Source organism: Aptenodytes patagonicus, chromosome 5 (assembly GCF_965638725.1).
Source record: "Aptenodytes patagonicus chromosome 5, bAptPat1.pri.cur, whole genome shotgun sequence".
NCBI classification, from domain to species: domain Eukaryota; kingdom Metazoa; phylum Chordata; class Aves; order Sphenisciformes; family Spheniscidae; genus Aptenodytes; species Aptenodytes patagonicus.
Window position 1 is genome coordinate 17,343,552 of NC_134953.1, and position 22,193 is coordinate 17,365,744.

Below are 22,193 nucleotides of genomic sequence, written 5' to 3' on the forward strand. Positions count from 1 at the left end.
GATGGGAAGCCTGCCAATAGCCGGCTGCTGTCTGCCAGAGAGCTTTGGTGGCCGGGAGCAGGAATTCGGCAGTACCTGTGGCAGCAAGCAGGGAGGCAGTGGTTAGAGGAGCCGTCCAGCCAGGTGAATTGTTACAACTATGAGCGGGGTCTCCCTCCTTATCAGAGCAGAGGGAAGGAGCTGAAGCATGTTGAATAGTGATGTTGACAGAGCTTTTATTGCTTCCCCTGCTCTCCTGAGAGGGGACTGGAGCAATGGTGCAATAGTCTTGTTTTCTAGCGCTTTGGCTGATTGACGGGAAGCAGTAAGTGCTGTCCCTGAGTAATTGGTTCACTTGTCCAAGGATGCTGGGATAGTTTGTGCCTCGGGGGGTTCTGGTGCGTTAGTTTGTAATAGCAATGTAGCTATTTCTCGGACACGCTTCCTATTCCTACTGCTCTATCTGGAAACTACCTCGGTTGGTTCTTTTCTGTCAAACCCTATCTGTAGATATTCATCTCCTGCTGAGTTTTTGATTGCTGTTCTGCTGAGCCTCTGCCCATGCTGAATGTGGCCAGATCTGCACCCTCTTAACACTCAGGTCATCTTACTATATCGTATTTGAGCCTTTTGCTTCCCTACTTCTGAATTTCTCTTCAGGTATAGCATTTATTACAGGTGATTACTCTGTTCCAGGGTCTCTCTTCCTCCTAACAGCACAGTGGAATATATGGTTATCCTAGCTTAGCCTTTGTGTCTTCCAGTCTGGAATAGGAGAGTGGACTGGTTTGTGGTTATGGTATTGTCATGTTGTGAGAGTCTGTTATTTCCACACTCTGTAGTTTCCCTCGTGTAAGGGAATCATACTGAATTTTGGAATCTGGAAGAGTGTTACGAGAACGGGTTGTTTGGCCTATTGCTTTTCACAGGCATTTGATGTTGACCAGTTAGAGACAGAATACTGAGTGTAGGTGGGCCTTTGGTCTGTCTGGGTACAGCCAGGCTGTTCTCATTGCTCTGTTTATGCTTCCAGTGCTGTTGCAGACAGAATGGTGCTATTTTCTCTTTTATGTTGGAGGAATTGAAGCACAGAAGGACCAAAGTGCTGCTTCCTGATGAACCAAATCCAGTTTCTTCTCAGTTCCAGTCTAGTGCACTAACCCTTACCATATCTGGCTTACCTTGTGCTACAATGAGTGGTATGGACCTTGCCTTGAGAGTATGTATATGTGAACAGGCTGGCTATAAGAGGTCCAGGGTGGTTACTGTGCTGCTGAAGCATTCGTAGGCAGAGGAATTCTCTGCAGCATGGAAGTGTTGCCCAGATGTCATTATCAGCTGCTCTGTAGAGACATGTGGCTGGGGATCCTCCTAAGGGGGCTGTGAGTTGAAACACTGAAAGGAGGACACTGAATATACTGTTGGTACAATGGTAACTTCCAGAGGGAAATGGGAAAATCACTGTTCTTCCCAGCGTGCCCTGAGAGTTGGAGGGTAGAAAATTGGAGGATTTTAGTAGAGTACAGGATCCTATTAATTGACGTTATACTGAGGTTATATACGTATATATATACACGTTATATACGTATATATAACGTATACATATGTTATACTGAGCTGAGGAGCCCTCTTTTTTTTTTTTTTCCTCCCCTGCTCTTTTGTTGAGGACCATTATATGCACCATTAGAAGATTTTTGACCTGTAAGCACAGCAGATGCGGTGACAGAGGCCTCCATACTGTGCTTAACCCATCCAAGCTCTCATTGATGCGTGTCTTAGGGCTGTTCTCTTCTGCTCTGTTGTGCAATAACACATCAGAGCCTTCTGATGCTCTTGGCAGAGTCTGTGCTACATTCTGACTTGCCCGAGGGACGGTACTACTTCTCTTTTTTTTTTTTTTCCCCTTTTTCTCTACTTAACCTACCTCCATGCTCCTGTTGCATTACACGTGATCCAAAAAGTGAACACTGAGACACTACATAGAACAAAAACTTTGTGTGAATCCCAAATGTGCTGGGGCTGAATATACTTCTGTTTGAAACAAGGCTTACAGGGAGAGAAGGTAAGTCTGCTATGGGAGGAGGAATAGGGAGAGGAGGGAGTGAAGGGCATCTGTCCATAACAGGAATTACCTCCTTCCTGGAAGAAGAGGAGGTGAGATGCTGGCTGCCCACAGTCTTCTTGCAGAGGAGTGGCTTGAAGAAGGGCAGCAAATAACTGAGCAGGAGTACTGTTGCTCCTCAGCAGATAGACTGGCCACAAGAGCTGATAAGGGAAAGTGTCTGTCCTCAAAAGCAGCTGTGCGGCAGAGGAGCTAGGAGCCTCTTTCACTGCAGCCATTTCAGTTTAAAAAGCAGAGAGGGTATCTGTAAAAGCTGGTGATGTCACTTTTCATCCTTTGGCTATAATAATCCTTGGGAGAGGAAATTGCCGAAAAACCAACCTGTATGCTTTACACCACTTTCACATACAGCCAATCATATGGCTTCATGTCCAATTTAAGTGTCCACTCAACATGCTTTTCTACTTGGTTTTGAGGCTCTAAATGTAGGTGTTCAAGGCTTTGTTTTCTCCTTGTTGATTTAGGAAGCATAGCCAGTGCGCTCAGCTCAGCTCACAAAATGAGGAGCTTGCATGCAAACTGATGGCTGCTAGTTTAGTTTAGTTACAGCTTCCTGCTTTTGTTGCTAAAGAAGTTCTAGTGACGCTATTGTATTGTGAAATTATGGATGTTTCAGGATTCACCGTAGTGGGTGTATTGTGTCCTGGTAAGGGATGCCAAAGACAGGTGTGTTCATAAAAAAAAGGCTCTAGAGGCTATTGCAAAAATGGTGCTGTTTTCCAGTTAATGTTGAAATAGATCTCATGCCCGAACCATCCATCACTGTTAAATCCTGGAGCGCAAATTGGGATAATGTGTCTGAGCCCAAGCACGGGCCATTGTTCTGTCTGCCTGCACAGCTGAGAGATTGAACTGCTCTCCCGTTGGGCAAAAAAACATGGCTAGTTTCTGGGCTAGTGTGAGAGGGCAGCCTGCAGATGGGATATGAGAGGTGAACAGTTGATTGCAGCAGGGAAGAAGTGACACATCTGGTTTGGCTTCAGGTTGCTCAGGAGTAGTAGCAGCAGTGCCCCATTGGAGCTCAGGGGCAGAGGGGCGTTCAGCCAGTTGGACCTTTGCTGTAAAGGTTTATTTTGTGTGTGTAATTGTTACTGGAGGGCACTGGGCATATGAAGCTGGATCTAAAAGTTGTTAATCCTGAAAACTCCAGGGCATAGCTGTCCTCATTTTCAGTATGGGGTCTGCCTTACAAGCAAACTACGGAGACACAGGTAGCCATAGATTTAAGGGCTCGTTTTCCACAGTGTTCCTGTTCCTTAGAGCCACTTGAGCAGAGTCTGGTGCAGAATGTGCTGGTGTGGAAAAAGATCGGTTGCTCTTTGAGCATCGATGTAGTGTGTATCTTAATTAGGAGCACTGCAACTTTTTTAGGAATGTGTAGTTTCCAGTTGGATAAATTTGTCTGTGCAGCACACACAGTGACTGTAAACCTGGTGGATTAGCTCTTCTGACCAGCTCTGAGCCCAGCACTGAGTTTCTTCTTCATGTGAAGCACGTCCCTCTCCTTCCTAGTTCTTAGGGAAGGAACAGCATAGATCGCCTGTGAGTGGGCTATGATGCAGCGCAATTCAGGTATAAAGATTGATTTCAAGCAGTGGTAATCTCTTGTCTTCTTTCTAACTGGAACAGGAAAATTAGACATGAGCAAATTCATCACAACGGCTGGAACAAATGTAGGAGCTGTTGTTGGGGTAGAACAGAGCAACAATTCTCCTTCAAGTGTTGTCACCAATATAGAGCAGTGCAAGTGCTTCAGGGTGGTATCTGAGAAATACTGCAGTGGGCAGTTTTAGGGTACTTGTCCCTGTCAGTCAGCGAGTGCTCGTGCTCTAGACAAATGATGGTTATGCTCATTGTTTTAAAAATAGTGTCTCCCCACCACAGCTTTCATGTTCACTGTGTTTGGATGTTCAGTGGCTTCTCGTCATGCTGTGCGATCACCTGCTGGCAAAGGCCTTTCAGCAGGGTTGTGGTGGGAGAGTGAGAGGTGATGGGACGAACAAGAGGCTACACACCACTTCTTATAGGAAATCCAGAGCTTTGCTACTCTGCTTTCAGAAGCCCGAACTGCTGGTAGTTGAACAGCAGCGCCTGGTCACAAGATGTGCCTGTGTGGACTTGCGTGGCTGGGAAAGGGGTAAAACCATACTTGTAAGTATTAGAGAGATGGCCAATAAGCTGCTGTGACAGAGATGCAGGGCAGCTGTCTTCAGTCCAAGGCACTGACTGTGGGAGACTCTTACTTTTTTTGCTGTGGAGGCTTGGTTACCTTGGCAACCTGTTTTTAGCTGGATCTCTGCTCTGGTGGAGAGCCCATCTGTACCTGCTACTTCATTGTTTTGAAATGGCTGTTTTACAGAAAAATATCTGACAGGAGTATTTCCAGAGCTGGATTGCTGTGGAATCCAGGCTCTGCTTTTGGTCCCAGGAGTTTGATGATGAAGTGATGATGGTATGGGGAGTTCTGTGGCTGGATTGAAAAGGTATTAATATATCTGCTTCATGAGGTGAACTGCTGTCATGGAAGGGAGAGATGCTACTGTTGACTGTTAAATCCTGGAATAGCTCTGAAAGATAAATCACTTGCATGTCTGGAGTTTGCAGAGAACTTTGTTCATTGTGGTTTGCAGTTCAGCATCGCGCCACCAGTTGGTAGATTAAACTGAAGTAGCTTCTGTCTGAGATGGGTAAAGACCCACACTAAGGCTGTAGGTTTCCCTTCTGGAGGGCATTGACACTGCTGGTGAACTTCTAGTATTGGAAGGTAGTGGTTGCAGGACTGTATTCAGAATCTGACAATTTTATTTAATTCCAGATCTTACCAGTCTTCACATCTGTTTTTTTACTGTAGGTTTTTTGGTTTTACCTTTTGTGAATACTTTGTCATCCTGAAGGGGGAGGGGGTATCTAAATTTTGCCCTTACCTCATTCCCATTCCCCGTGCTTTATCTCCTCCTATTTCATAGCCTGTACCTTTGGGCTGAGATGAATGGTCTGTTCTGTATTCGCTATGGGGTTCTCCCAAACTGGAGTTAGTTTTCTTGCAGGTTACTGGGTAGTGTGTAACACTTGTGTAACAGTGGGGGGGGGGGGAAGAACAGATTGACAAATTCTAGTTGTATCTATAAGAAATCAGAGTAATGCCCGGTGTTATTCTGTTAGATGCAGTTACCAATTAGTAGGTAACTAAGAACCTTTTTTTAAAAAAATCTGTATAGTGTTCCAGCTTGACTTTGCAGGCCATCTAATTCAGATGTTTTAAGTCTTGAAATCTGTTGACTTCAGAGCAGAGAGTACATTAAGAATCTGTTCTAGGCAGGCATCGGCTTTCAGTCCTGAGCAGCTATAATGCAGAAGGAAACAGCTTTCTTCTCTTTTTTGAAAATTTCAAGAACTAGAAAAAACAAGATAAAGGTCTTTCCATTTTATTCAAGTGTATGGAATACAATTGTTTATTGTAAAGTCTGTTTGGTTAAAGCTCTTTTAGCCAACCTTTTTGTTAATTCCCACTATCACTAACTGATTTTTGGGTGGTTACAGCAGGAGCTTTTGTTGTTTTTTTTAAGACAAGTGTGAACCAGATCTGTAGTCTTTACCGCACAGCCCTAGATAACTGACACAATAAAGTACTGTATCTTTCCTTGTACCATTGCAGCAGCATTGACAGAACTACAGAAAAGCTATGCTGTGTTTTTTTGTTACTTTTTTTTTTTAACTGCAAGTATCAACAAGAGTGACAGTTTGGGGCTGACTGTGCATATATCATGTTGGTGATGTATGAAGCAGAAATGAGACAGTTGGATTCTCCAATCCCAAAGCTCACTTCAGGATTTGGCAGACAGAAAAATCTCCCGTGAACTCACTAAGCTAACAAGAGACTTACCTTGAGCCTGAGCAGATTTGATTGGGAAGTCAGTGAAGGAGAATAATGTGGGACAGTAAAACACCTGTCACTTACCTGTCCAGCACAGTATTTTAGCCGCAAAAAAACCCCCACAAAACCCAAACAAACCCCACATGTAAATCGATATCTTTGAGAGATGAGCAGCTGGCATTCAGGTTAGTTTATACCAGATAATGAAAATGTATCTGTATTTAAGTGCTTTGTTGAGAATGGCTTTGCTTTTTAATTTTATTTAAAAAATACGTCTTACTTTCTCCTAGCTTTGATCAACTTGTTGAAGTTCCTCATGTCTAATGAGACTGTGTTGCTGGCCAAGCACAACATCTTCACTCTTGCTCTTATGGTGAGTACAGACAAAGCAAATCCTCTTATTTTAAACAACTTAATCTTGACTGAATCTTAGGAAAGAATCCAGGATTTCTGGCCTGGTAAGGAGATGTCAGAACAATGCTACAAAGTGGAGGAATATCATTGTGGTTGGTTTTGCTATGTGTTTGGAAAGGGCAGTGCTTGGACCCACTGTAGGGTCTGCTCATTGAAATAAACAAGTCTATGTGAGGAAAGACTTAGTTTAATTTTCCAGATTTGGTAATGTTTTTTCTTGTTCTGTGGCCCTTTGTATCCAAAATAATAGAAATCTGTTTTCCTGGCCCCAGATACGATGGTATTTAAGCTTCTTGTCTGTCTCCTGTACTATAAGGAAACTAATAGATAAAGCAATGAAGTAATGTAACACCGTGCAATGCAACTGGGAGCTATTTCTTTGAAGGTTTTGGACATAGTTTGTATTGTTTCTGTTGCAGAATAGATTTTGTGTAAATATTCCTGTTGTAACTTCTTTTCATTTCCTTGTATAGGTTGTGAACCTGTTCAACATGTTCATCACTTATGGAGACACCTTTCTCCCCACTCCCAGCAGCTATGATGAGCTGTATTATGAAATCATTCGGATGCATCAGAATTTTGACAACCTTTATTCTATGGGTGAGTACCTCCTGACTGGTCAGGACTACTGTTGACTGGAAGTGAAGGTGGTGGTGGAGGGATGTTTGTGTCGGGTGTTTTCTGTCCACCTGCTACTGATGTGTGTCTTGGTGAGTGGACATGTTTTGTGTACTAGGACATGTTTGGTAAATTAAGAATTGAGAGAGGGATAAACTTGTTAAAGAGAGAAATCTTTTTTTTGTCAGAAAAAAAATAGGAACAGACCCATTGCCTCTCTAGCAGCCACTTACTGTGGTTGAAAATATAAACTTATTGGCACAACTGGGTATGTGGTATTTCATGCATCTTCATGTAGTTTACATCTATTACATTCGACAGTTTCAAGTCAGAAGGCAGGTACGTGCTGCAGAACCAGCCAGCACAGAGACACACTCCAATGCAAACACGAATTTGGAAAAGAATTTGAGAAACTTACAACAAGAAGCTTGCTGTGCTAGACAAATCACATCTACTACACTCATTGCCAAAACAAACGAAGAAGACAGCCCTCACAAACCTGCTTGCAATGACAAGCGAATCACTGGACTGAAGAATGCGCCTACTGGCAAAACAGGGAGAAGCTGCCATCCTTCAAAGAGAGAGGGGCATGCTGGAATGCCACCAAGTGACACCCAGCAGGGAAAAGAGGAACAAAGGAGAATAAGGAATGCATGGAGGCATAATCAGGCAGTGTATACGCAGGAGCCTGCAGCCAAGGGTAGCTGCAGCAGCACTGGTGTAGTGCCTGCATGCTTGAAGCTGTGAAGAAAAGAATATAGCTGTATTCTTTGTTTGCTTTGTTGTAAAGGGCCTTTCTTCCCTTCGCCCCCTGCTGCCTTCTCAGCATGATCACCCAATGAACAACAGGAGTTAATAGGGGAGTTAAAGGGCAGTGGGAGACAGACAGTTGGCTACAGCACTCTTCTGACATAGGAGAGAACCATCTTCACCTAAATAAAAGTAGCTGAATACCCCCTGCAACTGCAAGCAAAAGTTTGTACAAACTTCCTACAGTTTTCATCCATTATATAAGGAATCACTTGGCCATTTTTGTGCCCGCTGAGCAGATAAGATTTTTTTACTAACCCATTTCCTACTCCCAAGAATTGCAGCTAATAAGATGAGGTGCTTTTACTAGCCAGTAATTTTTCAAACCCATCCCCTGTGGAAGCTAAAGGAAAGTGGAATGGAAGAATAAAATGCTGAAATACTTACTCAGTTGGACTGTGATATGCACATCTGACCTGTTGAAACAATTTATTTGTCACATGAACGTTTTCCATCCTGCTACACAGAGCAAACCCCTTTGAATTAATGTTGTAGATGCCTGAATAGAAACCCTCTCTGAATACACTACTTCGGATATTCAAGTACAGTACCTACTGTTTGACAAAATGATGTTAGAGATGACTTTTTTTTTTTTTTTTTTTTTTTTTTTTTCCCTGCGGATGACATGTAATGGTAGCACTAGGAAGGAAGTGAGAAGGTAGCACTGTCTCAAGTTGATAAAAGCCACAGTTTAACAGGGTGCCCTGACAGCTTCCCTTTGCTTGTCAGTCCATCTCTGGGACTGGGACTACAGTCAGCCTTCTGTCCCCCAGCCTTGGGACATTTGTTAGCACAGATGAGAAAGCTATGCTATCCTTTAGTTTTCCTGTTAATGTGGTTGAAACTTTCTATGTTGGGAGTGGAGGTGGAATCTAATCGCCTTGGTTTTTATTTATTTATTTTTCTTGTCCTGAATCTGAACTTTATCCAGATCTGCAGGACTGAAAGCTTCTCTCATGCAGCCACTGTGCTTATGGATTCACTTGTAGCATCTGTGTTTCTAGATGATCCTAAATTTGGGTGGCATGCTGTTCCTTCACTTCTAAGTCGAAGGTGAACGCTTCTTGTAGAATGTAACCTCCAGAAAACCCTGTATATACAAATTCATAGAAAATTCCCTTCTATTCAGGCAATATACAAATTAATCCAAACATTTGCTGCAGGATCTGTTATTGTTTTCATACGTACCAAGAGATGTGTGGGTAACTGCCACCACGGAAACACTATAGATTCTGACGTAAATAAATACTTTTGGTACTCTGGCAGAAAAGAATTGGATTCCCTAGAAGTTCTTCCTGTTGCAGAATGTTTTCAGATCTGCTCCCAAGTCTGTCAGAGACCATCTGTGCAACAGAACAACACCCTTGTTCCTACAGGGAGTGTTTTTCCCTAGGCTGGTGTGTAATTCCTCTCTGCAGTTCCAGATAAACTGGGAGGTAAAGAATCCATCACTGCTGGGGTACGTTTAAATTGCAGGATGTAGTCCAGCTCATATGGAACTTTGCATAAATAGGAGCTGGAGGAGAACAGCAGTGTGTGGAATAAAAGGTATCATAGACCTGGGACGCTGCCCTGTTTCTCGGGGAAATGAACTTTAATATGTGGTGATGAAAGCAGTTAGGAGGACCTAGGCTCCTCTATCCCCTCTGCTTCCTGTCTCCCAGCCATTATTTTGTTCTGCTCACCTCTTCTGTGTTCCTTACATTTCATAGATGGGGTTTGAAGGGAACTTCTGCCCTGGATCACAGACTGTCTCGAAGACGACCTTTATTTTGATGTGGTTTCTGGGCTGCCATCTCACCAAAGCAGATTTTTTTTGACGTTTTGGACTAGAAAATTGCCAGTTCTGTGCCAGCACTGTTAACTGTCTTTTCCTTTCAGTTCTAAGGCTGTCTACCAACGCTGGTCAATGGAAAGAGCCTGCAAGCAAGGTGACCCATGCGTTAGTCAATATTAGGTAAGGAGTAGAAGTTAATAACCATTTTAAAGATTCTTGTGTCCGGTGTGACTGCATTCTTATCGCGACACTTTCACATTTGTTGTATTGAATTTGGTTTTGAATTTGTTCTCTTTGTTGGGCTAAATTGCTGCTCTAAACAGGGCCCACTGGGATAAAGAGAGGAGCACCAGGGTTTGATTGTCCTCTCTCTAATAATTCTCTTGGCTCTTCTGTAGACTGAGTGCTTTCAAAGCATGGCACAAGCTGTAATGAATTAATCCTCACAGCATTCTTGGGAGAAGTTATACAGTAGGGAACGATGCTGTGCTGGCAGAGCAATTGTGGACCTAATGGATTTCTGTTGCGTGATTCTATTGCAATTCTATGAAGCTATGAAGGGGACTGTAAGCCAGCTGTAATAAGCAGATTCGAGGCCTCTTATAACATTGCAAGATTTTTGTGTGTGTTTAAAACTGATTATTTAAGGACACTTCAGTATTCTTTTAAACCTCTTCCTCCTGTTCAAGGGCAGAAGTTATGCTCTACTTGTAAGGCTAAGGAATATCTAGCGGTGCTTTTTTTCTGTATTCCTTCACAACAGCAATAATTTCTTTTTCTGGCTTCTGAAGCAGCTAGTACTGACCAAGCTGGGTTCTGGGCAAGAGGCTCATGGATCTGATTGATTGGAAAATGGAAGAATGTTGAGAGGGAAAATATACTGTTTATCTCTGGCTTGTAAACAAACCATAAAAGAGAGAATTATTTATACTGAAAAAATATCTGTCCATCACTTCCCTGGTCACCCCAGACACTTGGTGTCCATGCAACACCAGGTAGCTCAGTACTGCTACATTGCTAGTACTTGTCATTTTCCTCACTACAAAAGAGATTGTGTAGGACAGACTCTCTGAGGGCATCTTTCAAGTCAATATACATCTTACGTGTCTATAAACCACCTTAAAGGTTCCCTTAGTACGTTTGTAAGCTTAATAACATCAGGTATGGTTCAAGAAGACTTATTTTCCTACTATCCTTATTTTTATTTTTGGAAACAGACACAAATGAACGCTTGTGGGCAGATAATGCACTCGGAGTGAAGCAGCAGAACAGATAGCTGTTGGCAAATTAATGTCATTTAATGTGACACAAAGTGTCTGCCCTGGGAATTCTCTGTATACGCAGGGAAAGAAGTCTAAACTTCATCACCACATATTAAAGTTCATTTCCCCCAGAAACAGGGCAGCGTCTCAGGTCCTAGGATGCTTGAGAAGAATAAACTGTTTAGGGCTGTCAGGCTGATGGCTTTATTAGAGAAACACAGTATGTTAATGAATGACAATATTATCATAAGATGTAATTATTTTATGCATTGATAAGGACATGCTGGTTTGAACCTGGCTTAGCTCCCCATTGTCTGTATCGCCTGTTTGTTTATGCCCCTTTGCTTTTGCCTTGAAGTGGTCTTAGCATACTGTTTCTTATTTGGATGCCTTTGCCATGAAGGGAATGAGTTTAGAGAAATCCACCTCACATTTGATTTTTCCCTCGGCTTGCTCCATCATTCTGGAAAGTTTTTATGAGCGATGATTACCTGCACCTTACAGTGCAGTGCAAAGTCACGCTTTGGTTTCTATCTTCATCTCTTTACAACAGCTATTTAAAAATAAATAAAAATTGTCATTTCCTTATCCTAAGGCTTTTAGTGGGAAAGATTACAAATGTAAACACATCTGTGTGTGCGTGCATGTGGTGGGCTTTAACAAGTGTCTTAAATTCTGGTGTACGATCTTACGTGTATTTCTGCCAGGAGAGGAGTGGTGAGTTGTTTACAGCTCTTCAAGGCTGCAGTGCATTTGTGTTACAGGAGTAACTGTTGGGGAGACACATAAAAGGGTCCTGCTTGTACCCCACAGTGCTGGATGGGTGAGGTCATCTGATTAATTGCTTTAATACAGAGTCAGGATGAGTAATACCTAGAGAATCTTTGACATGTTCTTGTTTAAACTCAGCTGCAGAGAGAGGCCCCACTTCGTGTATCCTATTACGGTATTAACTGTACTTTTTAGCTGGACCCTGTTCTCCACTAGGCAGTCTGATCGAGTTTTGTTGTTGCTGATTATCTGATTTTTCTAGTCCTTACTCCAGTGAAAAGAGCAGTCACAAATGTTCTTTTTGAGCACTGAGAGACGGGGAGGCTATTCCTACCTTCTCGCCATACCTCTCCTTTTTACAGACGATTCATAATTTTTGGTCCAACCTAAAGAAAATGAAAATTTGAAGAAGACAGAATAATAGCTTTATCTGGCTGAAATCTTACATACCGTACCGGAATGTGTGATCCCTATTGCTGTCCTATCCCATAATAGTGATTATAACTTCTATCTGTGGATTTGTCTCTGTGGTTTACATAAATAATTGAGACATGATGGACTGCAAGATATAGCTGCAGCATGGATGGGTTGAAATAAGAAGCTGCAGTAGTTAGTGGTTTGAAAACTCACCTTCTCACCTATGAGGAAATAAACGCATTTTGAGACAAGTAATTTTTTTAACCTAATGAGCCTCTTTAAGATAACATTGTGCAGGTTTGCATTTAATGAGAATTTTATTAACGCAGGGTTCAAAGGGGCATCTTCTGATTGCTTATGCAGTGAGGAAGGTGGGAGCTGAATCCCTGTATTCTTTTAATAGACTTTCTCCTGATCAGGATTTTTTCAAGGTGAATAAATAGAATAACTCAATGATTAATAGACTGAATTTCCCCACTGTCTGAAATTTAAAAACGATAATTTTTAAAGTAATTTTATATTTCTCACTGAAACACTTTAAACAAGCAGAGAGTTAGTTTGTAGTATGGAAATAGATGATAGGATATATTTTTTTTTAAAGGTGTTTTATGTGCTGTTGTAGCATACGCTGCAATCCTTGCTTGGGTGCTTTCATTCACTCTTCTATCTTGCAGCCACTTTTGTTCCACATGAGCCACCCTGTGTGATAGTCTTTCTTTGTACGGGAGGTGCTGCTTCTCCCAAGGCTGCTTTTGGGGTCATAAAGGAGAGATTGGGGAATTGGGAGGAGCACTTAAAGCATCGCGTGGATGTGTATAACATGGTTATGCTTGCTGCCAGTCTGGGCAGGAGCACTCTGAAGGAACATTTACAATTTTACTTAGGTGAAAGAAGGCCAAATTGGGCTGTGCTTGTTTGTCATAGGATACCTGGCGTCCCTGCTCTGAAGCTATAGCTCTTGTTAAATTACCAGCACTCCATAGAACTGCACTTACTGAAAACCTGGACAGAGGAGGGGGCTCCATTCAGATATTTGTTAGAAAGTGAGCGGCTGCAAGCAGTCCACATAGTACCTTCAGCATTGTTCCGCTTTACTGTAGGGAATTTAGCATCTGTTCATGGGGAGAGAAGAGGTAAATGCTGCTGACCTAGTCATGTTGTAATGGATGGCTGTAGCATTTATGCAGGATACATGAAAGGGCACCTGCTGATAGATAACTGCTTCTGTATGGAGTGGAGGCCTATGGATTACAGTCAGATGAGACTGTGTAGAAATATATTTATTTATATATATACACACGCTTTCCTCCTTCCCTCTTCCTCTCTATACAGACATAACAGACACACGTTTCTTGCCAATATGAGTAAGAGAATGAAAAAGGGAGGGCAAGCTTAAAGCCTGTTTATGAAAATAAATGGTCAAGAAAATCTGTGTGCATATATATAAAATACAGATATCTCTGTGTCTATGATATGTATATGCACATATATGAATGTGTGTATCTATATATGTATATATGGATATCTGTGTATATATAAATACACATACATACATATTCACACACATGTATATAAAATACATGTGTATATTTATATAAAACACACACACAAACATCTTGCCTTTGACAAGGGGCTAATCTAAAGCCATAATTTCCAAGCTGAAAAAACAAAGACACTGGCTTGTTTCCGACTTCTCCGAGATGAACCACGAGTGTTGGCTAAGGATGCTCAGGCGTTACTCCTTTCAGCAGTAGCTGCCAGCAGCAGTGTTGCACTGGGTGTGTACGTAACCGTGGGACTGACGGGCCGTGCAGAACTGCTCGGCTCGGGCCGGCCAGCGCAGAGCAGCAGAGGGTGCTCAGGCATGCAGGTTAGACCGGAGTGGTCTGGAGTTTGCTCCCTATGATTCCTAAAGCCACTTGTGAGGGCTACCACTGGTGGAATAGCAACTCTGTTGAATTGTTCACTGAGGTGTGTTTAATGGTAATGACCTCTGACATGCTGTCACTGCTAATCAGTCTGACAGCTCAGATCACAGGCTAGTGCAAGACAGTCAACAATTTTTTTTTTAATTAAAAAAGCAACAAAATGCAAAGAGAAACTTATAAATGTATTTTATTGGTACTTTAAAATCCTAACATAATTCTGCCAAGATTAAGGATCAAATTGTTACTAAAACAGTGTAAGAAAACTTCCAAGCTTTATGCACATAAGCTATTTGAATAATTAGTTCATCACAGGTGGTCATGGTGGTAGCCTGAAAAAATTATGATGCTGAAAAACTGAAAGTGGATTCTAGATGAGGATTCTGGCTTAGTTCTAGATCTTTTCCAGTGACCTGTAATCACTTCATTCACTGAAGGAGCAAAGTTAGTAGACCCTTCTTGTCATTTCATGTGTTTCTTGTTGCATGCTTTTCTTGTTACACAGGGACTCTGGCACAGCGGAACAGTTCCTGAAATACCACAGTGGTTATAGCGGAGCTTGGTTACTTGGAGTTCACCTGCTACCACTGCTTGTTTTTCACTTGACCCTGCAGTATTCTGGTAGGGAAAGTTCATTTGCTAGGAGCAACAGATTTTGATGTGAACAGATTCTGGCATTAGCTGGCACCTGAACAGAGGAAGCAGGTGGAATGAAAGGGAAAGACCTCACTTCCAGGCCATTGTGACCAGCAACTTCTTAGCAGAAGAATAAAAAAGGAAAGATAGAAGCACTCCTATGTCAGGGTGCAATTTTTCATCTTTTCATGGCACTCTACCCATACTTCCAGTATTTTTATTAACATTTAGGGTTTTTCTCTATTTGTCTAACTTCATAATTTCATTTCTTTTACATTATCTGATTTCTTCTTGAGGCAGTGGTGTTAGTTTTCAGTTATTGCTCTTTATTTACTAGCTGATTCATCTTGGTGTGCTTCTTTTACAGAGCCGTAGCCAATTTCATTCTGCTATAATTTTCCTTCATTCTTTCTCATTCATGCAGCAGCTTAATTAAATGTTGTGTCTGCTACTGGCCCAAATCCAGAGGGCAAATCTGTTAGTTGAGTGGCGTTGTATGGACCAGTTCCACTAACAGCAGCGTGGTTCGTCAGGTGCATCCCAGGTCACCTTCCTTCTTTCTGCCAGTAACTTCCCTTCCCAGGCAGCAGTGACTGAAATGGACTCTGACAATGTCAAGCCTGTTTTCTCTTTAATGAACTTTTTTTTTACAGTGGGTTTTTGGGAGGATTAATTTCTTTGGATTTTTTTTTTTTGTGGTGACTTAAGGTTTCTAGAGCTGATGCTGATTTTGAGCAAAGCTGTTTGTATGGCAAAGAAATGCCTCTATCTGAGATGCCATACCACGACTTGCTTTCTTCAATGCACTTGAAAGCTATGCTGCAGGGATCACTTTCTCTCTAAAATTTCATCCTTGTAGTAAGCAACGCTTTTTGGATTGGGGTGGGGATGAAATTGAAGTGGAAGTGATTTATTCCCAGGATGGCAGCCTTGCTTCACTGGCTTTCTTAGCTTCTTTCCAGTGTCTGCAATTGTATCGGCCACTTTCATCTCCTTTCCTCATGTCATGAAGCCAATGGGTTGGCCTTTTGAGAGGGAACTTGCAAAAGGATCCACTTCTGTATTTCAGCTGCTCTTTAAGGATTGCTGTAGAGGTAAGGCATCTGTTCAAGGGAGGATTGTTTGCTGGGCAGAAAGAAAACTCTTATGCAGCACAGCTGCTGTTTGGCAGTCTCTTCCTAAGTTCAGCGAGTATCTTAGTTCATGTGATTCTCATAAGGTGAACATCTTGCTGCAGCGTTTACCCACTTGTGAACCTTTGTCTTCCTGGCCATTTTGTTGGAAACATTTCTTCCTTGAGATGTGAACGTTTTGGAAGGTTAGCCAGGATTTGTAGGCTACTTAGCAAAGTTTGCTGAGAAATATTACATCCACTACTGAAGTAATGCAACCCAGACCTCATCTACTCTGTATCAAATGCAACTGCCCTGTGAATAGGGGAGTTTGTGTCTGTGGATCTCATTTACTGGATTCACGGGTGCAGATTGTGGGATTATAAAATTGAGTTAGTTAAGCTGCTAGCAAATTTTTCTTGAAAGCTGTGTATTCAGCTTTGGAAATCTAATGTTTGGCACATAGTTTCTGCTTTTGTGCTAGTGAATTCAGGGTCTGGAGCTGTGGGAGAACACTCAGTAGAGGAGAAAAGTGAAAGAGACTTCTCAGTGCGATGGCGGTCTCCTGTTTGATTTATGTGAGTGACTTTGCACTGCTTGGTCTGAAGAAGTGTGGCACCAGGCAAGAAATTCTTTCTTGTTTTGCTTGCCAAATACCTTTCTCTGTAGAAACATAAAAATAGTGGAGAGTATATGTTAGCATATATTGGTTTATTTCAGAGGTGGACATAGTATTTATTGGTCAGAAGTTATTTTTCTGACTTGTTTGCAGATATTTTGGTCTTGAATCCCCTTGCTGGGCACAGGCAAGTTATGTATGAGCTCAGTAATATATTAAAGCACGTGCTGCAAAGCTAGGATGCAGTCTTGTAAACATCTTAGGGTTTTTGTTGCAGCACAAAATCCAAAAAGGTCTGCTGGTTTCTCGCTTTGAATGGTTGTATTGTTTCATCCTGTTTACGAGAACAATCTTAATTATTTCTCTGGTACTGTGGCTGGCCTGAGTTCAATTCCTAATTGATAGACTTCAACCTTACAGTCGATGTCTTTGTTGGTAGCTCTAATGCAGCCAGGAAGCAAGACATGAATAGCCTATGCAACCAGATTCTCTTGGCCCCAAGAACTGGCCCTACTGGAACATGAATGAAGCACAGTTTGAACCAGCTGTTCACAGCTTATCGAAACTTTGCCCATGCTGTTCTTATTCTTTGGGTAAATATAAGGGACTCTGATCTCCACTGGTCTCAAATCTAGCTTTCAAGATTTACTTTAATGGAGAGAGAACATTAAGTGGCTTTCTTCATAACCCAAACGATGTAAAAATCATTGTGAGCTTAAATAACACCTTTATCCCTTGAAAAATGATGTAGTATAATGCTGTTTTGCTCTTTCTGTTTAAAAGAAATCTGTTGCTCACAGCAGCAGCCAGAATTATTATTCCCTCTGAAAGTCTGGGCTGTGGGATGTGTACTTACAAAAAAAAAGGCTTTTCAAAATCCAGTAATGTGTATTTCTTATTATCTTATACTAGTGGGGGGCCTAAAATTTGGGTTTGCTCTAGAAATGTAAATGCTCTATTCTCTTAATTCTTCCTTTAGGAAGAAGGACTAAATTGACAAAGTACTTGCTCATTAAGTACATCTGCTCATTAAGGTAATGAAGTACCTACCTTATCTTGAACTGAAAGCAAGGATAATACACTGTTAGCATGACTGCAGAACTGCAGTCTGAAGATTGCACCAGAATCTGGAGCTCAGTTCCCAGGGAACTGTGAGAGGAGGGCATCTTGTTTCTAACACTTTGTTCATTAGAAGAAACACACATCCTAGCTTTCAAAGTTAAAATGCTTGTTTTTTAGGAGCTCTTCCCAATGAAGGTAGAGAAGGCTGTCTCGCCCTACCAGCACAGGGGCTTTACAACCATCAGTAAATACCGGTTGGTATAGCCAAGACTAAGGTAAAAGTAAAATGCTGCCTGGAGGGGAAAAAAGGGAGCTCGAGTGAGTTGTGACTTTTTTTTTCTTTCCAAAATGTGAAAATATTTTGGACTCTAATATCTGTGTGTATAGTTAGAGACCATAAGAGACATCAGAGGTTCAGGTGGTCTGAATTAAATTGGCTGAAGTGCCAGGGTATTTGGGAGAAAGCCCCTGCTTGGGAATCCCAGAATGCAACCTTTTTTTATTACCTATTTTATTCTTTAAAATCTTTTTCTAAGTTATAGCTAGGAGGATAATTCAGAAAATGATGGCATAATGCTTCTGAGGTAGCAATTTCTCCCTTAGCTTTGAGGCCAGATCTCTGTTGCCTGTCTCAAGGGATGCTAACAGTAAAGGTTTGGCAGTCAGAAATGCCCATGTGCTTGGCTGTTTCTCAGCTATCAAAGCCAAACAGATTAAGGTAACAGTGATCTCATGAAGAATTCATCTGTGACAGGTATTGGATTGTGGTTTCTCATGCTGTTAAGGGTTTAGTTGAAGGGTGTTACTCTGGCAAAACTGCCCCAGTGCTTCCTCAGCCTGCGCTTCTGCAGTTACTTGGAGCAGGTATAAACTGACAGTGTCGCTGAGCAGGAGGATTCATCTGCCATTCTTTCCTGCCATCTCTTCTGTGGGGAGCAGCCTGCATTGTGCAGCTGCATGTAAAGGAGGAGACTGGGGACCTGACCCAGGATAAAACTATGTAGGCAGGAAAACAAAACAAAACAATGTGTTTTAGCCTGGGTCAGTGCTCAAGCCTTCATTGCATACAGATATGCAAGTGGTTGTGTCAGCCCTGTAGAGGGTGTGCGTACAAGCAGCTCAGCGTTAGGGACAACCGGACAGTCTCTCTTAGCAGCATTGACCTGTTACACCAGATTCAGGCTAATATGCTGCAAAGTGTTTTTTAAGTTTATGTCCACTGTCATCAGTGGTCACTGATATGACTCTTTGCAGGGGTCTAAGCACGTGTTCTCTTGCTTGTGCTGGTATAGTGCAGGGTGGTTTTTGCACACTGTTCTTGCTGTTAAGAGAAATATCAACATAACCATTGCCTAAAGCTTCAGTTTGGGTACTGGGCTTGAGGCAATACTGCCATGAGCCCAGAAAGTGAGAACTTGGGTGCTACTTGGCAGGGAGTCTTGAATAGGAGATCGCTGACACATTGAAGGCATCTCGCTCCAGTGGAGTCCTGTTTGATAGGATATAAAAGCATGGTTTCAAATGTGCCTTATTTTGAGGGTGGCTGAAAGTGGGATGACCTTAAAAGCTCCCTGGCAATCCTTTTGCCTGACTTTGCTAGAAGACTTTGAAAGCCCAAAAGCTTTTTCATGTTGCTGCTTTAGTGATTAATTAGGTCATCACTTTGTGTCTTAATTACAGTGACATTTTTCTTCTAATTAGTTGGATTATGGAAAGTTTTTGAGTCTGTGTGGGATGGGAAGTAATGCAACCTTTGTGGCCAAGGGAAGGATGATTTCAAACTTTAGAACGCTGAATTTCAATGATGGCTTTGGCTACTGTGAAAAAATGCTTCTATCTACTATAGAAAATGTAGCTGGTTAAGTACTTTGAGGGCAGGATAAATGCCTTTTATTCTAAAAAAACTCATGATGTTGCCCGCACTTTGGATGAGGAATTTTAAACTGGATCGTTCTTCCAGAAGGTTGTGTGTTAATTAATGTAAAGCTCTTGCTGCTGACAGAGGGGCGTGAATATGATATACTTTATATTATGTCCTTCATGGGGTGTCTGAAAAGGCTTAACAGGGAGCCTCTTAAGCAGGGCAGTGTACATGAACAAAGGCCAATTGCTTTTACTTACACTTTTTTGTAATTACTTAATGTCCTCCTTATAACTTTGCAACACTTTGCTTTGGAATCTGAGCTTGACATTAACTTTTTATGGACATTTGAGATGAGCTTGTCTGAGGCAGACATTCCCTCCTAAACTCAGAAAGCAATAGGTCTGCCATACGTTGTTCTTGATTCCTTTGTTCATTAGCGTTTGAAAGCTGTGGTTGCTTTGAGGCTAGCCCATGTGTGGTATCTTGAGCCTTGCTGAAGGAGCAGGCTGTGCAATTCTCACTGGATAGCACCTATCTTTCTTCCTTGTTTGGTGACTTCCACTCTCAGCATAAACTTCTGTCAGAAATGGAGAGCCACAAAACAAGACTGCTCCAAGATCTCACGTTTGGCCGGGAAATAAAGTAAGTCAGATTGCAGTAAGGGAGGTTCTTCCCAAATTCTTCTCAACATGGGTGATCCAATACTGGAACAGATTGCTCAGGGAGGTTGTGCAGTCTCCATCCTTGGAGTTATTCAGATCTTGCCTGAACACAGCTGTGAGCAAACTGGCCTAACTGGCCCTATGCCGAGTATAAAGTTGGACATAACCTCCAAAGGTCCTTTCCAACCTAACCCATTTGATTTTTAGAGAGCAGTCTCTTCACTGCACGGTCAAATGGTAAAAGAAGCAAGAAGGCTTGTTTTCTTTGAGTGCACTGTGCTATATGTTAACTCTGGGTCCAATCGCTAAAGATGCGGAGTCGAGCACTTATTTAAATCAGTGGGAGCTTGTTTTGGCATCTATTTTCTTTCTCTGAAAGATCAGTAAAAGGTAAAAACTAGAGGACTCGCAGTATGTGTTGCTGCAGATGCCCAGTATTGTCTGCTGTCTGTGAACTTACCAGTAAATTGGATCCTGCTGATGAGATCCAACTATGCAACTCAGTCATTTGTGAGAAGAAACTATTCTCAGTGTGATTAATGCTGTGGTTGATGATGGGGACAGAAAGCACTTCTTTGAATAATGCCTATAAATGGCATATTCCCCCGTGTGTATGTTTAAAGGAAGAGTCTATGGTTATATGAAATTGAGGGCATTTAAGAGGCATTTAATGACAAGTGAAAATGATAGCTAGGGTAGATTAATTGTTAAATGAATTGTGCCTGCACTTCCTGTCATTTTAATGTGGTATCGGTCTACTTGTAAGTATGATGTTATAGAGCAGGAAGGCATCAGGAAACAATGCTGTGTACTTAGGTTCAGGTCAGAGGAGTTTAAAGGCTTAGCCATCAGGAGTTTTTTTTCAAGTGTAGCCATTTTTTTTGCTGTGGGTTGTTCCCCCCCCCCGAGTATCAAAATCTGTATTTTGATTAATTTTGCTTTTATAAGTTTTTCTCCATGCTTTTTTTGACAGTGAAGTAAAGCAGTATTTTCTCATAATCAGTTTAATATGGATTTTGTTTTAACTGTTTTTGGAATGAGACGATACTAACTGAACTTGGTCTGGAACATAGCTCATGGATATTTTTTTTTTTTTTTTTTCCTTTTCATTGCACTTTATCTCCTGGACTATTTATTTAACTTTGATTTGGCATGGGGCTACTTTACATTCATGCCTTCAATCTGAGTGGAGCATAAGGGAAATTATCAGGATGGAAGAGGACTGAAAGCAGCCAGGCATATACGTCTCATCCTGTCACTACTCTGAAGAAATCTGTCTTTTGAATTGATTCGGAGCAACAGTGGGGCAGTAGGGCACTGGCAGAAGCTGTATGTCTCTAGCAAGCTTTTTTCACGCATGGCCCATAGCCTCACCTGAGTTGAGTGAATTTTGTGTGGTTTCTAGATGAAGTGAAATGTTGCCACGTATCTTTTGGTAAAGTTTAGTGGTCCCTGTTAAGACTTAGATGCACTGAATGGTTCTTAAGGGCCCTTTTTTCTGTCTGATAACACTTTTTTATTTTTTACAGCATTTGCTGTGTTTGGAGGGGAGTCGGTTGGGCCCAAGGATACCTAGAGGATGTAAGCTTTGATTGCTTTCAGCCTGCTAATCTTCATGATCCAAACTGTGCACTCAAGCAGAACAATAATGCCCTCTACACAGTAAGACAGGAAAATACTCAACAGAAGGCCTTTCCTAGGAAGAGAGGAGGCCTTCAAATTCATCTTCTAGAAAGATAAACTTGGATAGGGACAGGTGCAGACACAAGCAACGAGAATCATTATTTCCTTGCGAAGGATGCTTGATGCATGCTTTGCCCAGTCCAGCAAAGTGAAAACTAGTGGTTACTAATGTAGTGAAACAGAAGCGACATAGAACAGCTTCTGAAGCTGAAGGGCAGTTTGTAATGTGAACAAATGGGCAGGGAGTATCATGAATAAATAAAACTTGGAAGTGAAAGGACTTCTAACATTAAAAGCACTGAGGGTCTGGGGCAGTCTTGTGATCAGTTAGAACGATGCAATCTAAACTGATCTAATTCCATTTAAAACTAGTCAGGGAAGGATTACCTTGTAGCTGAGAATATGAGAGGATGGAGAGAGCCAGAAGCCCAGACTTGCACCAGGAGGAACCCAGGTAAGAGATGCCTGCTGAGGTTCTCAATGAGCAAGGGTTGATTTTTTTTTTTTTTTTTTTTTTTTTTTTTTTAAAATTCCCCTCGCCCCCATCAGTAATGTTATCAGCTCCAGGGCATTACGGAGATGGGTC

The 22,193-nt window shown here is 41.9% G+C and overlaps 1 protein-coding gene across 3 annotated transcripts in view; it reads left to right on the forward strand.

Moving 5' to 3' along the window:
• ARMH3 (armadillo like helical domain containing 3) overlaps positions 1–22,193 on the forward strand; it is a 130,414-nt gene that overhangs the window by 51,132 nt on the left and 57,089 nt on the right. For all 3 annotated transcript variants that reach the window (XM_076338886.1, XM_076338885.1, XM_076338887.1), the window contains exons 21-23: positions 6,266–6,348; positions 6,863–6,989; positions 9,699–9,774. In XM_076338886.1, the coding sequence (XP_076195001.1) occupies positions 6,266–6,348; positions 6,863–6,989; positions 9,699–9,774 (286 nt within the window). The remainder of the gene's footprint in view (positions 1–6,265; positions 6,349–6,862; positions 6,990–9,698; positions 9,775–22,193) is intronic.